General features: G+C 40.3%; 1 protein-coding gene across 1 annotated transcript in view; it reads right to left on the bottom strand.

The window, feature by feature from the left end:
- The window catches only part of SVEP1 (sushi, von Willebrand factor type A, EGF and pentraxin domain containing 1), a 171483-nt gene that overhangs the window by 103269 nt on the left and 50661 nt on the right, over positions 1–17553 (bottom strand). Inside the window, exons 4-8 of the mRNA XM_084629308.1 lie at positions 17141–17299; positions 16678–16857; positions 11839–12018; positions 6274–6471; positions 187–305 (exon numbers count right to left, since the gene is read on the bottom strand). Coding sequence (XP_084485434.1) covers positions 187–305; positions 6274–6471; positions 11839–12018; positions 16678–16857; positions 17141–17299 — 836 coding nt within the window. The remainder of the gene's footprint in view (positions 1–186; positions 306–6273; positions 6472–11838; positions 12019–16677; positions 16858–17140; positions 17300–17553) is intronic.

The following is a 17553-nucleotide window of genomic DNA, read 5'->3' as shown; positions in this document are numbered from 1 at the left end:
TTCAGTAACCACATAAATCGAACAGAGAAAATGCTGAATTCTGAAGACTCTGGTTTACAACAGATCTCTCTGCTTCTTCTCACCAAGAAACAAGACATTCTAATGGCTTAGACACATTTCAGAGCTCTAAAACAGCTACCTGAAAAGGGATTGCATCAAAATAAAATGTATATGTTTTAGCTCTACCTCATCTCCAGAGTTATCCTTTGTTATTGGAACCTGCCAGCTAATATTAGCAGAGTTATGATGTTCCAGAGTCCTGGCCTCAATATTGTCTGGACAGCTGATTTGAGGAGCTTCAATATCTAATTGAGAGAGAGAAAAAATCATAATGGTTACTCAGCTGGCTTGCTGTGTGCACTGTTCATCAAGGTGACTAGTATCATCTCATTATTTCATTTTGCACCTGTTTGCTTTCTCCACCTCTTACCTATATTCTTACACTTTGATTGCAAGCTCTTCAGGGTAAGGACTCTCTCTTCATTATACTTTTGTACAGTGCCCAGCACAGTGGGCCCTTGGCCTCTAGGAGTTATACTACAAATAATACTAATAGAATGAGTGTTTATTTTAACACTGCAGTTGCCTTTTATTAAAACAACACATCTATTCTTCCATGAGGAATGGCTACTTTATTCCCCTACTTCTTGACAACAAGTGTAACCCATACAGTTAGGAACTCATAGCAAAAGTTACTGACCTTTAATTACCCTGAAAATACACAATTTTTTAATGCCACGGCACAAAAATGTGATTTATGTGGATTCTGGTGGGAAGGTGGGACAATCAAAATGACACCTACAGTTTTGCTTACAATCATTTGCAAAGTCAGTGTAATTCTTTGCGTGTTTTTTGTTTATAAATACTATGGGAAGCGGCGGCCAGCACATCCCTGTGGCCCGCCGCTTCCCGCAGCTCCCGTTGGCTGGGAATGGCGAACCACAGCCACTGGGAGCTGCGGGGCCGTGCCTGCGGACGGTCAATGTAAACAACATGTCTCGTGGCCCGCCACTGGATTATCCTGATGGGCTGCGTGCCGAAGGTTGCTGACCTCTGATCTGGCCTACTGTCATCAAGAGTTCTTTCACATGATCCTGAAAAATCAAGTGAAACTCCAGTAAATCCTGTTGAAACTTGCCTATTTCATCACTAAATCAGTGACTCATCCCAGCTATTCCCCACTCAAAAATCTCCTATTCCCACCACAGGTCCCACCTTTTATTCCAATAGCTCTCAGGAGTTCCCTATTAGTGAGGAGCATTCTAGAGACTCTCAGTTTAAGAATGAGGAAAACTACCTAAAACGGCAGCATTGAGACCAGAATAGTCTCCATCCTGCTGATGTGGAATGCAAGGGGTGGGTTTTCTGCATCATCACCGAAGACATTTCATTTGGATGCAGAGGTGGGTGGAAAACTAGCTCGGGGTCTGCCTCCACAATCTGAACCACCAAAAAAAGTGGATGAGGAAATAGGTCAGCAGGCCATCCCTGAACACATTAGTAGGGAAGAAGCAATGCAGGTGTAATACTGACAGACCCCGGTCATCAGCGGGTGGGATTGAACCTGGGACCTCGAGCTAAATGTAGGAGCCTCTACTGCATGAGGTAAAAGCCACAAGGCCATTAGCGAAGGCTGGAGAGCAGACTCATTAATCTCTCTCGAAGTGATCTCAGTGCCACGACCTGGGACCGAGCACCAAACCCAGGAGGTGTGGGGATTACACGGGGTCTCCCGTGAGCTAAGGTCCCAGGATATGTTATAGAGAGTGTGTGTGCATGCACGTGTATATGTTTGTGAGCGAGTGTGCATGCATGAGGGAGATGGTGGGATTGCTACTGGAGAGGGAAATAATTCAGACCAGCACAAGTCTTCTCTGAGGTTTGCCAGACCTTGACATGTTTCACAGTATGAATTAATATGCGCCATAATTAGGTCCCCTCTAAAGAGAAGGTAGCCAAAGACAAGGGGAAAGAACTGGAGGCATGTTGGGAATGGGCTGGTGGAGATGAGAGAGTGAGAGGTGGACAGAAATAATTTGGTATTCCAACTATTTATTATAATAACTTTTCATCTGAAAAACTCGCGCATCTTTATAAAAATGGCTTCCAATCCCTGTTCCCACTGAAGTCAATGACTAAACTCCAATGGAGTTCTGCATGACAAGGATGGAGTCTATTAACTAGTTAAGCTCACAACATCCCTGAGAGACAGATCACTTAAGCTACCACTGAAAGGCAGCACCCTCTTGGCCAGAACTTGAAAAGTTGTTTAATATTATTAACAGTACACAACAACATTATTTTAAGATAGGAGCGTAGAAGAACATTGTGCCTAACTGAAACTGCATGAGGCAACTTAAACAGACAGAATGTAAATACCAAAGTAAAAATTTGATTAATGTAAAAGATCAACACCTCTCCTCTTACAACAAGTGCCATGGGATCTTTCATGTCCACAGGTGTGAGAGACCTTAACTTTACATCTAATCAGCGCAAGAGAACAGTGCTTTCTAGCGCCATGCTGGGGCATGGTCTAGAACTGACTCCAAGGGAAGAGTGCTTTGACTGAACGACTGCTCTGACTGACTTATTTCTGCTGCTAAACAAAGGTTCTACATGTGACAAATGGTCTCCTCCAGTTTCAAAGAGTTTCTGTTTCACTAGCATGGGGTACAATCTGTGCTGCATGGCCAACAACAGTTAAGCCTCCAGTTATTCTGACAAAACCTAAAGCACTTTGTTATCCCCCCAGCATAGAGCCTTTCCAAACACTGCAGCAGGATTATTTCATTATTGGAGTGCTCTTTGATAAATAGTCTTCAGTCTCACTAGGAAAGGACAACAACATTCACCTCTGAACTCTTTTATGCCCAAGAGGCCTTAAACCAGCTAAAGAACTGACACCATTTATTACTTTGCTAGAGATATTTACATTTCAAAATATAACTGCGGTAATTAAAATTCCATGATGAAGACTGCATGAACAATAAATACAAGCCACTTTGCCTTCCTCGGAAGTAAGTTTTCATAGCAAGCACACTCTTTGAAACAACTTCCAATTGTGTTTCATACTCCCGGGACCATGGACTTTCAGCTGTAGCAAGTTCCAGTTAAAAGTGAAGTTCTGAAGAAAGGCTAATCATTGGCAGTGAGCGAACAGATTATTTTGGATAAGTGAAGTATTTTGGCTACATAATACATATAAACAACAAAGAGAACTAAGCAGGGACTTGTTTTCTTTATATAAAATTCAACAGATTGCAACCACCCTCATTAGAGACATGCAGCCTTCAGAGACTACAGATATCTCTTATTTTAGGGTTTTATATTGTTGCCCATCACAGTAGACCCTGGGTGCCTGGTCTCAATACATACAGCTTCATCTTGATCCAAACAGCTTGGCCTGCAGCCTTATCACCTTGTGGTGTGATTCCATCAGATATTATAAGTAGGGCTGTCAAGCAATTAAAAAAATGAATTGTGATTAATCATGCAATTTAATTGCATTATTAAATAATAATACAATACCATTTATTTAAATATTTTTGGATGTTTTCTACATTTTCCAATATATTGATTTCAATTACAACACAGAAAAAGAAGTGTACCGTGCTCATTTTATATTCATTTTTTATTACAAGTATTTGCACTGTAGAAAAACAAAAGAAATAGTATTTTTCAATTAACCTAATACAAGTACTATAGTGCAATCTCTTTATCATGAAAGTTGATCTTGCAAATGAAGAATTATGTACAAAAAACTGCATTTAAAAATAAAACAACGTAGAATTTTTGAACCTGCAGGTCCACTCAGTCCTACTTCTTGGTCAGCCAGTCGCTCAGACAAAAAAGTTGGTTTACATTTGCAGGAGATAATGCTGTCTGCTTCTTGTTTATAATGTCACCTGAAAGTGAGAACAGGCATTCTCATGGTACTGTTGTAGCCGGCATTGCAAGATATTTACTTGCCAGATGTGTTAAAGATTCATATGTCCCTTCATACTTCAGCCACCATTCCAGGGGACATGCGTCCATGCTGATGACAGGTTCTGCTTGATAACAATCCAAAGCAGTGCGGACCGACGCACGTTCATTTTCATTAACTGAGTCAGATGCCACCAGCAGAAGGTTGATTTTATTTTTTGGTGGTTTGGGTTCTGTAGTTTCCGCATCAGAGCATTCCTCTTTAAGACTTCTGAAAGTATGCTCCGCACCTCATCCCTCTCAGATTTTGGAGAGCACTTCACATTTTTAAACGTTGAGTCAAGTGCTGTAGCTATCTTTAGAAATCTCATATTGGTGCTGTTTTTGCATTTTATGAAATCGGCTGTGAAAGCGTTCTTAAAATGAACAACGTGCTGAGTCATCATGCGAAACTTCTATAACATGAAATATATGGCAGAATGTGGGTAAAACAGAGGAGGAGACATACAATTCTCCCCCAAGGAGTTCAGTCACAAATTTAATGAACGCGTTATTTTTTTAACGAGCGTCATCACCATGGAAGCACGTCCTCTGGAATAGTGGCCGAAGCATGAAGGGGCATGCAAATGTTTAGCATATCTGGCACGTAAATACCTTGCAATGCCGGCTACAAAAGTACCATGCAAATGCCTGTTCTCACTTTCTGGTGACATTGTAAATAAGAAGAGGGCACCATTATCTCCTGTAAATGTGAACAAACTTGTTTGTCCTAGCGAGTGGCTGAACAAGAAGTAGGACTGAGTGGACTTGTAGGCTCTGAAGTTTTACATTGTTTTGTTTTTGAGCGCAGTTATGTAACGAACAAAAGCCCCCCTACATTTGTAAATTGCACTTTCACGACAAAGATATTGCACTACGGTACCTGTATGAGGTGAATTTAAAAACATTATTTCTTTTGTTTATCATTTTTACAGTGCAAATATTTGTAATAAAAATAATATTCACTTTGATTTCAATTACAACACAGAATACAATATATACGAAAAAGTAGAAAATCATCCAAAATATTTAATAAATTTAAATTGGTATTCTATTGTTTAACAGTGCGATTAAAACTGTGATTAATTGCGATTAATTTTTTAAATAGTGATTAATTTTTTTGAGTGTGAGTTAACTGTGATTAATCGACAGCCCTAATTATAAATTATGCCTCATCCATATTTGCATAGAAGAACTTCCACGAGCAGGGAGGCTGCTGCTGATTCAGTAGGGGGGACTCTACCCTCCAAGTCAATACGGAAATAATGCACTAGGGATCATTATGCTGCTGGAGGTGCTGTGTTTAGGATAAGTAGTAATATGGAGGTCCTCACAACAGAAATCCTGTGGCACTTTCTGTAGTGATGTGCTAAATAACTTATAATTCTGTTTTTCGTAACGCACCTTTTCATTTCTAAAGAGTCTGCCTGCCTCTCTGCTGTGAGGCCCTCCATTCTGTTTCAGGTGCAGAATGTCATAGAGAAATATACCCTATGCTTTCTCAATGAGACTTTACTTTTGTTCTTTCTTGGGGTTTTCCCTTAATCTAGAGTTAAAGGCATTCAAACTGAAAGCATATTTGTGTACGAAAAAATTTAATATCCTATGAAAGAGTTGGGTGTTCATACCAGAGCTCTGGCCAAACTCAAACGAATGTAATTACGTTTTCCCCATCTACACTTCCTGTGCAGCTTCAGTTAATTGCGGCATTCTTCATTGTGTGCCCTAAAGTTTTGAGTAGAAAGCTGTTAAACAGAGTTAGTTCCTCTCCCCGGAGGGTGCTGTGAAAAACTGGGATAAAACACCTTAATATATCTTGCATATTAGTATAAGTTTCCATAGCACTTAAGGAACCTTGAGATAAAAGGAACTATATAAATGCATGATATACCATTGATATTATTACTGTTATTATATTGTTTGGTTTCTCTTTGGCCACCTCTACAGCCTAGGTTTTTCTCACCTTCATTCTTCAAATTTATAATTTAACTTTTTCTCCCAGGCCTTAAAGTCACACAGTACCGTGAACCCCAACAAAACAGGACACCTGGGAGGGGTCTCCAGAGGGCTGACTGATGGTGAGGTGCATCATAAATGTACTGGAACAATCTTGCTGAGCCACAAAATTGTAATGAACTAATAAATATTAAATTCTATTGTCAGGCAACGGTAGAAGCAGTACATTTTGGAAATCACTTTAATCAGGCTTTGCCTCAGGTTCCAACACATCTTTATCTCTCTCTCTCTGCAATCCCCTTCCCTCAGAACCCACATCTACTTGCAAGTGGAAATTATTGTTCAGGTCTATACCTTTACATAGAGACTTCTGGACATTTTCACTCCATTTCCCAGAAGGAGTGCATCTCAGTTCTTCTCTAACACCAGACAAGGTGAATCCCTGGGGGCAGCTCAACTGGCACACTGTTCCAGATTTTGATGGTTCCTTTCCACAACTTGATGGATGTACTGTCACACTCTCAGGTTTCTGGAAGATGGGGCAATGCACCTCTACATGAAGTAAACACACAAATGTCAGCTGACACAGAAAATATACACTTCCAAAGTTATCAGCAATTAAGAACCTTTTGAAATGGGTGCTGGAAGTCAGGTGAGTTCTTATGGTTGCAGGAGTTCTCTTTCAGTAAATTACAACCATTGGCAATATCCTCATGAGACAAATCAGGTTTGGCCCCACCCCCTTGTATCAGATCTGCTCCTTTTTCTTAAATTCACTAGTTACCATTTTTTTTTGTTGCTGCTGGAATCACACCACAGCTTTGTACAAGAACCTATTAATTTCACCTGCTCCTATTTTGTTGTCTCATTGTCACAATACAGATATTGGAGTGGCACTGTGAGCAGTTTGCTGCATGCTAACTACAAAGAACTGTTTATACAATGCCATGAAATGAGAACTAAGAGGTACAACAATTTTACTAAAACAAAAAAGTCATTACAATTTGTTTATTTCAGGGTTCATTACATGCTCAATCACCTTCTGTTTGTGAAATGGCTCGTAAGTGAACCTACATCCAGTTTCAAATTATTATAGGCTGATATCTGATTTTGTTCAAACCTAAAATACGAACCAGAACTCAGGGAACTATACATGGCAACCAAAAGAACAATTTGCTGGTTTCCATGTAAACCTAAACTTCCAAGTTTAGCAAATGTTGACTGTGGATTTGCAGGGACCAAAAATGTACCTTAATGTTATGAAATGTTTTATGACTAGGGCAGGTCAAATATTTTCAAATTGTGAAGAAAAACTTAATCAAAATTTGAAATTTCTAAAACTACAATGGGATGGGAGGAAGGAGAGAGGGAGGGAAATGACTACATTTTTACCAACACTTTATCCTGTTTTTCAACCAGCCATATTTATTATTTCGGGCAGTTACTGCAAATTTTTACTGTTGTCATGTAGAGCTGAGCAAATACGGTAAAAGGTGGATACCGAATTTGTACAATAAATGTATTTTCAATAATGTGCCTTGAAATATTAATATGCTTTCCAAAGCAAATGCCTCAGGAAAATGTTAAGTATTAAATGGAATGAATGTATAGCACCGAGATTCATCATAGAGTTCAACAACTTATCATCGCCAAAGCTATCCAGAAAAGAAGATGGAAATATCTGGGACATGTGTTAAGACATGTATGCAGCAAGAGTTTGCCATGGCAGGTCTCTCATTAGGTAGTTGGTCAAACACGTAAAAAGAGCTGACTGAAAGACTCCGTCTGTTAAACACTACTCAGAGAGGGAAAACCTATGATACTTAACATAGCGGATATGTAAAAAGCTTCCAGGACAGATTGGGATGGTGGAGCCTTGTTCATTCCTTACCTGATGTTTCAGGGTGTAGAAAAGATTCAGATTCAGAACAGTTAATATTGAGACAAAAATTTTTTTTTGTAAAGTACTTGAAAAGCTGGCAGTTCTACAAAACTTATTTTAAAGAAAGAATCTAAGTATTATAAATATTTCCTCCCCTTGAAAGTCTTGCTTTTGAAAAATTAAGAGTAAAGCTTAAACTATTAATAATAATACTTCATATCTTGTCGTTATTTTGACAGTCTGCAGAGGCCTTGAGTGTATACACATTCATTTTAGACAGAATAATTGTCTTAAAACTTAAAACTATTTCCATTAGTTAAAAATGGTGTTCATTTCTGGACACCTCTTTATGGGAAAGCTATTGACAAATTGGAGGGAGTTCAGAGAGCAGCAACAAAAATGATTAGGGAATCAAAATTAAAAGACCTAATTATGAGCTCGTTGGATAAGTGACAATTTAGGGAAAAAGAAAAGGAGGACTTGTGGCACCTTAGAGACTAACAAATTTATTTGCGCATAAGCTTTCGTGAGCTACAGCTCACTTCATCGGATGTAATGACAGGCACAAACACAAAGAGAAGAAGAACTATGTAGGGTGGTACAAAGGGATATATAACTAGGAGTGAAGAGAAGAAACTGAGAAAGGGAAAATTTAGGTTGAATACAAGGAAAAGTGGAATAGTCTTCTGGGGAAGTGGTGATAGTCCAAGCACCTAGGACATATATTACTGAACCAGACAAAACACTAGACTGTACAAGGAGCAGCCTTGCATTATTAGAGAAAAGGTCTGGATGGCCTAATAGAATTTTTTCATCTCTGACTCCTACAATTCTACAGGTCTTCTGCTCTCAGTGGGCCAGATCCTCAGCTGGTATAAACTGTCGTAGCTCCATTGACTTCAGCTGAGCTACAATGATTTACACAGGTTTAGGATCTGACCCAATAAGTCTGGATTTAAAAGGGTGTATACAGGAGAGGAATTCCGTCCCATCAATCTCTGATTCTGTAAATGTATATAAATATTAGACAAATTAGCACTGGATGGGTCAGAATTTGATCTCAGTTACTCATGCCAATGGAAATACAGGGTGAAAATCCAGCATATGAGAAAGCAAAATCTGTCCCATGTCTGTAAAACAGTGCATCACATGAAGCTGACTGAAACCAAGGGAGTAGGAGTATAGTACGCAGTTCATAAACTAACAAGTGAATCTCAGTCTAATGGACAAAAAGAATACTGCACAGCAGGGCACTAATTGACCTCTCTCTCTCTCTCGCCTCTTCCTTTTAAACATAAACTTTGGGGACGAAGCCTGACCAAAATACATTTAAAAAGTGGGCACACTAATTCTTTCAACACTAGATGGCATCAGTGCCCTTGGCATTAATGCCAATGAATTATGTACTCCCGCAGTAATCATGTGCACTGTACAGAGCATTGTAATACGAGGAGACTAACATTTCCTGATGTATACTAAATCTAAGATGTTGGCTATAAACCAGTCTTCAGTGGAATACAAAAGGGAAAGAGATAAAAGAGTTTAGCGGTGGGGAAATATTAACTTTTTTTTTTGCAAGTTAGAAAAAAAAGAAAGACGTTTTCATGCCTATCAAATATTTTAATTTTAGACAACAGAATATAATGTAACAATAATACAAGACAATTCATTACAACAGCATCTTCAATGAAAAGTTGTTTGAATTAAAAATACACGTAACATACATCCCCTTGTAGGAAAAAAACCTAAAGCATGTGGCAGGTAAAACTAATTGGGCCCTACCTAACTACGCAGATCCGATGAAGTGAGCTGTAGCTCACGAAAGCTTATGCTCAAATAAATTGGTTCGTCTCTAAGGTGCCACAAGTACTCCTTTTCTTTTTGCAAATACAGACTAACACGGCTGTTACTCTGAAACCTGTTATAACATAGTATTAGTGAGGCCATTACTGGAATGCTATGTCCAGTTCTGCTGAGCAGACTTCCAAAAAGGATGTCGAAAAATTTGAAAGGGTTCAGAAAAGAGCTGTGAGTATGACATGAAGTTTGGAAAGCATGTTTTATAGCAAAAAGAAAAGGAGTACTTGTGGCACCTTAGAGACTAACCAATTAGTTTGAGCTTAAGCTTTCGTGAGCTACAACTCACTTCATCGGATGCATCCGATGCATCCGATGAAGTGAGCTGTAGCTCACGAAAGCTTATGCTCAAATAAATTGGTTAGTCTCTAAGGTGCCACAAGTCCTCCTTTTCTTTTTGCAAATACAGACTAACACGGCTGTTACTCTGAAACATGTTTTATAGCGAAAGACATAGGAGCAAAATCTTTTTAATTTACTAAGAGAAGGTTAACAGATCACAGCCTACAAGTACCTACACTGGGAAGCATTTGGTGTGGCTGTCCCAGGAGCCAGCTGCTTTGGGTGGCCTCTGAGCCTGCCGGACCATCCCCTGCAGAAGTTGTGGAAAGTCACGGAATCCATGACTTTCGCGACCTCTGTGACAGACACGGAGCCCTACCGATAATACATGCTTCTTTCATCTAGCGGTAAAAAGCATAATGAGACCTAATGGTTGGAAACTGAAGCTAGACAAATTCAGACTAGAAGCGAGGTGCGCATTTTTAACAGAGAGAGTAATAATTTAGAACATCTGTAAGGAGAACCATTTTTTTAAATGTGCTATTAGGACTCCGGTTAGCATTTTCATGATCCTGCAATCATTCCATGAGTGGAATTTCACATCTGCTTTCCTTGCGTGGGGGTGGGGTGTCTATACAAGTTACTTTTGTGTGCAGTCATGGCAAGAGCGAGTCCAGATTTTTCAGCTACTGCTTTTTGCAATGGGACAATCAAAGGAAATTCTTACACTGGATTTTTGGAACCAACAAGAACAAAGCCTTGCCATGGGTGACTCAGAAATCCAGCAACAACTCTCATATAACCTACTTGATTATGAAAAAAGAATCAAATAATAATATCAAACAGCATGAGGCAGCCTTTTGATATATAATGGAACTGAATTATAATAATTAAAAATTAAGAAATGACAGACTAAAGTAAATCCTCCAATAATAATCCTCCAATGGCATTTCAGGGCCCAGGCTTGCTCTTTTGAAGTTAAATAAAATGTTCCCATTGATCTGGGAGCAAGATCGGGCTCTTAATGTACTTAGTGTAAATAATCCAAAATTTATGAATTTATCTTCATGATGTTTTTAAAGCATGTATCTATATCAAGGGCTGAATGTTCAGCCTTGCCCTCACAGGGTCCCCATTTTTGTCCCCGTAGTTTTTGAATTACAAATAATTATAGGCATAATGTAGGTCATTTGGACATGTAGGTACAAAATTTACCAATGACATTAACTGCACCCACAATTTTCAGGAGCATCAAACCAGCCCAGCTTCTGAAAAGTCAGGCCCTATGTTCACGATTTCTGTATTTCACTGGGTTTTAAAAATTATTATTATTATTAACAACATTTTCCAGTGAAGTCAGCACACTCATGAAAAGTGCTGGACTGGTCATCCTGGAGTCTAAAGTCCTCTACTTATTCACATAGCAGCTTCTGTGCAGGCATCAGCAGTGGATGCTTCCCCGCACTGCTCCACCGATGTGCTTCACATATGACCAGCAAGTTTCCTTCCTCAGCATCAACCCTTTCAAGCCTTGGCCTCTGTGCTGGGAATTCCAACAAAGGAGTCAGCGGTAGTTTAAGCTTCCTCCACACTGCCAACATGCCTCAATCTTTGCTGGAGGGAGCATCTCTAGCTCCGAAAGGGTAATTGAGACTCCCCAGAGATTCACTCTTGCCTCTGCTGTCTGAAAGCCATGTTTACCAGGAACTGGACTGTGATCACTAATTCATTTCATACAGGTTACCAAACAGCCACAGGAGAGGAGTGACTTTTAGATATTACCTATGGGGGCTGGATTTCAACCAGCAATCTAGAGGTCAAGGTTTTCTTATCCCATTACCAATCCCTCCTCAAGATATGGTTCTATATGAACAGTCATGTAACGACAAAAAACATACCCACACAGGTTGGCTCCTTTCCATCCCACTGAGAGTTTCCTTGACAGGTAAGTTTGGAGTTTCCTTCCAGTTCATAGCCCTCATCACAGGTCACAAAACACACTGTCTTGTATGAGATATCACCGGATGAACAATTCATTTGTCCATTTTCAGGTGCGTGAAGTTTTGGACACGTTCGAACTGCAAATGGTAGAACAATCATGTTACGTTTTCACGATAAACAAGAGGAACAACAGACTGTTTAAAGGTCACTTCTAAAACCCTTTGTCATTCAAATGGATATAGTGAAAATAACATTCTGGTAATCTGGGTTTATAAATAAAGCTAATATTTTCAAAACTGACCAGTGATTTTGGGTGCTCATATTAAGACACCTTACAGGGGCCTAATTTTCACAGGGTGGGTGCTTACCCCTTTCTGAAAACCAGGCCTCTTTAAGATGTCACACTGGGAAATCTGGGTCCATTATCTAGTCAATGAACTTAAAGGAAGTGTAACTAAGAAGATTTGTTTAGTTAGCTCTGGGAGGAGTTGCGGAATGATGCTGAATGGGAAGACAGGGTTAGCTTTGGCTGAGAATACAGGGTATATTTTTTTTTTAAACTTGCTGAATTCCTAATGCTGCATCTTGACACCAATTTATTACATAACTAAAATCAACTCCAGAAGAACATGGAATTAAATGTAATCTTGTGCATCAGTTTGTCTAACAAATTAAGCAGTAGCACAACTGAATAGTAATAAAAAAAAAGGGGGGGGGGAAGCTGCAGTTCTCCAATCTACTGTCTTTTTAAGAGCTAGATCCTGCTTCCATGCCTTCCATCAACTTGGTTGGAGAAGGGTCAAGGCCTGAATGAGTCATGACTGCAGTGGCCTGGGTAACTTCTATGTTGTGGTTAAGAATGTAGATTTTACGAAGTGACCCCCTGCCAATGTAGGAGTCAAACTACTAGCTTTCTTTCCAAATAAGTTCAAAGTTAAGCAAACTTGGCAGCTTTCTTTCCTTTTTCCAGTAGTCTATTGCACATACCGATGAGAAAACATGCGTGTATAATTGTACATATTGACCCAACAGACTACATGTCTTCCGAAAGATAGTAAGAGAACAAAGTTAATCAGTTATCAATCAAATGAAATCCAGCTGTACCAACAGCCAGGATTACAAGTCTTGAGTAATTAAAAAAAATTAGTTCCTTTCGGATGGAGTTTGATATAAACACATCAGGAAAAAACCTGCATGATTTGTATCAACCATTGACCAAAAAACAAGGAGTGGCAACCCAGTTAGCTGCCTAACATCTAGGCATTATGACGGCCTTGTGTTCACTCAGGTCCAGAGCTCTGCCACTCCTCCCTGCCGCCCCCAATTCATGTGTATGCACAGGCTTTTCTAGAATGAGAGAGATCAGGAAACTTACTTTCGACTAGAGTCACTAGACTCTTAATGAATTAAAGGAAGTGTTGCTCTTCAGACTCGTTTTGTATTATTCTTTACCTTAACTGCACTAAGAAAAACATATTACAACTCTAATGCAAATTTGTCATGCAAAGGAGAATAGGCTCCTAGGGTATTATGATTTCTACTGTGGCCTTTAATGCCACAGCTGTGGTAGTGTGTGTAGTGGGAATTGCAAACTATTAGGTCCTGGAGGCATTATGGAGGCAGCGGGAATAAATCTGGAAGCACTGGGGAAATGCTCAGCAGGTGACCACTGCTACACACCTTCACAGGTGGTAGCATGTGCCTCTTTGCACCTGTTATTAGGTCCTGCTCACCTGCAGGCATGGAAAGAATGCATGGCCATTGTTCTGTTCCTTTCAGGGTGATGGAGCTATGATTCACTATCAGCAACACTGCTAACCGTGTGTTCCAGGGTGGAAGGACCGGAACCACGGCTACTTCTCCCACTGGTGTCCTAGGCAGGAGGGAGGGAGCTCCATCTGAAACATCATCCCAGGGAGCAGCAAAGCACGGGGATTTGCCACTGCTGAACTTCTAGCCCTCACCCCTCTAAGGGGGCACACTTGGGAAGTGGAGACCTCTGTTTCCATCCCAGTGAGTATGAGCACGAGCATAGAAGATCTATTGGTCTTCAGGGCTATAGCCCACCTAACATTTGGACTTACTGCTCATACATATGCCAAAACCTGAACAAAACACTTATGTCAGTCTCCCCATGAACACTAAGCTTTTGAATAAAATGGGATCCAGACAAAACCCCAAACCAAAACCCAGCCGACAAGATTTGACAAAACTTAAATAAACTATCCCCCGTCCCTAGTCTCTCTCTCTCTCTCTCACACACACACACACAGAATGCTTAAAGGCCCAGAGACCTGATCCCACATTTCTTGAGCATCCCACTGAAGTCAGAGGGAGTACTGGGTGTGTAGGCCATGCAGGATCTAGGCTTCTCAAAGGCTAATGGATTACTTACTCTTCACAAGACCCCTGTGAGGTAGGGAAATACTGTTAGCTCCATCAGCAGATGGGGAACTGAGGCACAGGCAAGTAACTTAGCCTCTGTAAATTTACAGCAGGAATGTGTAGAAGAACCAGAAATAGAATCCAGACCTTCCAAATTGTAGCCTAGTGCCTTAACCACAAGACCATCCTCTTGACTTGAGGACTATCAATCTAGCACTTTCCACAATCACTAAAAGTTCCCATAAATGTACATTAAAATATATTCTGTTGGCCTTTATAATTTTGTTATAGTATATTTTTCTGGATTAAATGGGTGTTTTGCAGTTGGACAGTATTTAGCTTAATTCTATATTAGCTGCTGCTAACTGCAGAAGGTACGCTGATGGGTCTAAGCATCACTTATCACAGCCATGACACATTTTAGCTAAGTAGTGCAAAAATGATAAAACATTGAATGTTTAATGTCGAAACCTAAAGCAGTGTGAAGGGATTAAAATCCTTTGGGGTCCTTTCATAATTGATGTGATAAAATACTGTTGGGATTAATGAGACAGCCCCATAAACTGTGCCTTTGATCTTGCTCTCTTCTACAGCATTGTTTCTTGTATGAATGGAGAACAGCAGACACAGCGTATGCTAAGGTTGGATTTTTTTTTTATTAGGAACTTCAACATGATGTATTATGAGAGGGAAAAAAAGAAAGGATCTCCTCTAGATGCTTCAAAGAAAAATTAATACCACATGAAGATAACAGCTCAAAGCAGAGGGCTAACTTCTTTTTCCATGTTAAAGCCAAATGCTTCATTAAAAGGAAAACTGCGAAACTTTGCAGAAAAAAGAAACCATCCCTCACCAAAAAACCAGAAGACAGAGTAGCTTCTCCCCTAAAAGTGTGTGTGGGGAGGGGGGCCAGACTCTCTAAATTTTACATGCTTAAAATTGTTCCACTTCTCTGTGTGGAGACTATAATACTGTAGATGATTAGAGTGGAAACTGATCAGTCCTTCCTTTATGCTCCAGTGCAGGGGCTCTCCAGCCTTTTCATTCTGGAGGACCCCTTTGTAAGAGAGAGAGTCTCATGGAGACCTGCTCTCCCAATAATCCAATCAGCCTGCAGTTGGTTTTTCAAACTATTTCACTCTGTAGCCTGCCTAGGGGAATGACCTGGCCAAATCCCACGGATCTTGCTTCTCTGTCCCAAAGTACTAGCAACATATTTTTTCCATTGCAAGCTCTCACCCGTTCCAGGGTCACTGGGAGTTGCAGAGGGACAGTAAATTCAGCAACATTCAGCATTAGACTATGCAGCAATTTGTTATGCACATTCAGGTGGGTTGCCAGGTGAGCATGTCTCAAAGAGTGACTGTTCTCTGGCTCTGTCCATTCCCCTTGTCTCCATCACGCATCCTTTCCCTAAGTGAAACCTGACCTGCATACCAGCCAGTGTGTGGCTGCAAGCTTCCTTTCTCCAAACGGGCTGTGAAAGGTGGAAGAGGAGCCTCAGTCCATAAGTGCCTGTAGGAGGTCAGAAAGGAATCCCACATCCCTTGTAGAACTGCACAACTGGTTAAGGTGTCCTGCCAGCGCACTGGTAGAACTGGAAGGTGGATACCTTCTTCTGAAACATCATGTTCTAAGCCAGAGGCAAGATGGAATTGTGATCTGATCCACTAAAGCAATATTCAAATGTAGTTATTAGGACGCCAGGAGGCCCTCTTTGGATAAATACTTTTTTTCAGCCCCTCTCCCTATTCCCAGTCGTGTCATCTTCGATCACTCCTTCTGATTATCTCCTTTCTAGTTAATATATCCTCACATTCAGCCTCCAGGAAATAGTCACTGTCCAATGGAATCACACTCAAAACTCTTCTGAGATTATACATGTGGCCTGGAACTTTCCATTTTTTTTTCATTCACATGATAAACCCAAGGATCATACATCAGAAATTTGGAAGCAATATTCTTTGTTGAAGTTTATGCCCCCGGGTTCCAATGCCAACGTGCATCTAATCCACCAGATGGATCCCTCATGGGTATTCTGAAACCCCCATCCTGCAAATCCTTATTTACTAACCATAACTTTATTTACAACCCTAACTTTACTCTAGCAATTCCACTGGTGTCTCGTGAATAAAGTTAGTAATCGACAGGATAGGTGTGTAAAAGAGGACAATGCGGAATGTTTACCAGGGTTTGGCTCTCTAACAGATGATACCCACTCTGCATTTCTTACTGAAGGTTTTCTTCCTCCATTTTAGTAAACCAGGAGATAAAATACTCATCATGGGGTTTTCCTTTTGAATGTTCCTTCATTTGGAATTTACTCTCAGCAAAACCAACAAATCTCAAACCATCATTAACAACTAAACAACTTGTGTCAAAAGCTTTTTCCAAAGAAATGGCTTTCATACCTCTGCACGTGGTCTCTGAACCAGACCAGAGGCCATTTGGCTGACAGAGCCGTATGCTGCTTCCCACTAGATCAAATCCTGCTTTACATCGGATTCCACAGGCAGCGTTGAAGTAGTTGTTGCAGATGTTCTGGATAAAGTAACCATTTTCAGGGGGCTGCAGCTCAGGGCAGTGGACAACTAATTAATCATACAACAACAAAAGGGTTAGAGATTCCAGAAGCATGATTTTCATTTCATTTCCCACCCAGTTAGTTTATGTCTTTAATTTGGCAGGTTTGAGTTTTTAATTTATAGCATCTATACTTTTGCGGGCATGCATATGAAACACTATAATAAACCCCACAGATGCGTGACCATCTCATTTACAGCGAAACAGTCCAAGAAGGGCTAAGGTTACACTGCCTATGCATCCTAATGTGCCTTTCATCTCTATACATCTTCGCTGTTTGGAAAGACTTACGTTCACAAGCCTGTCCTGCAGCACGATACCCATCCTTGCAGACACAGTCCTCGATGGAGGTACTTCCAGGGGGAGAGGTGTGGTTGTCATCAGGACAAGAGATGCAAGTGCTGATACCACCAGGCGAACCTTCAGGTTTATATGTTCCTGATGGGCAAGCTATCAAATGAAAAAGAGGACTTTTAGAAGAAGAAAAGGCGAGACTCCATCCTTTCTGAAAGTTCACTGGACTACCAATTTTTGTAAGGATTTTTTAATGCACACTTCTTTTTTAGTGTACCTTGAGGCGTGGGGATGACCAAGTTGCGTGTTTAATTGCTGTGCTTTAGTTGCTCCCCTTCCTCCATTTATATGTCATTTATTCAAATTCAAAGCAGGACCCAGGTGTGTCTATAAAGTTATTAGTGAGTATA

The sequence above is a fragment of the Lepidochelys olivacea genome (assembly GCF_965140295.1).
Source record: "Lepidochelys olivacea isolate rLepOli2 genome assembly, chromosome: 5".
In the NCBI taxonomy this organism is placed as follows: Eukaryota; Metazoa; Chordata; order Testudines; family Cheloniidae; genus Lepidochelys; species Lepidochelys olivacea.
The sequence above is the reverse complement of the archived record's forward strand: the minus strand, read 5'-3'. Positions and strand labels throughout refer to the sequence as shown.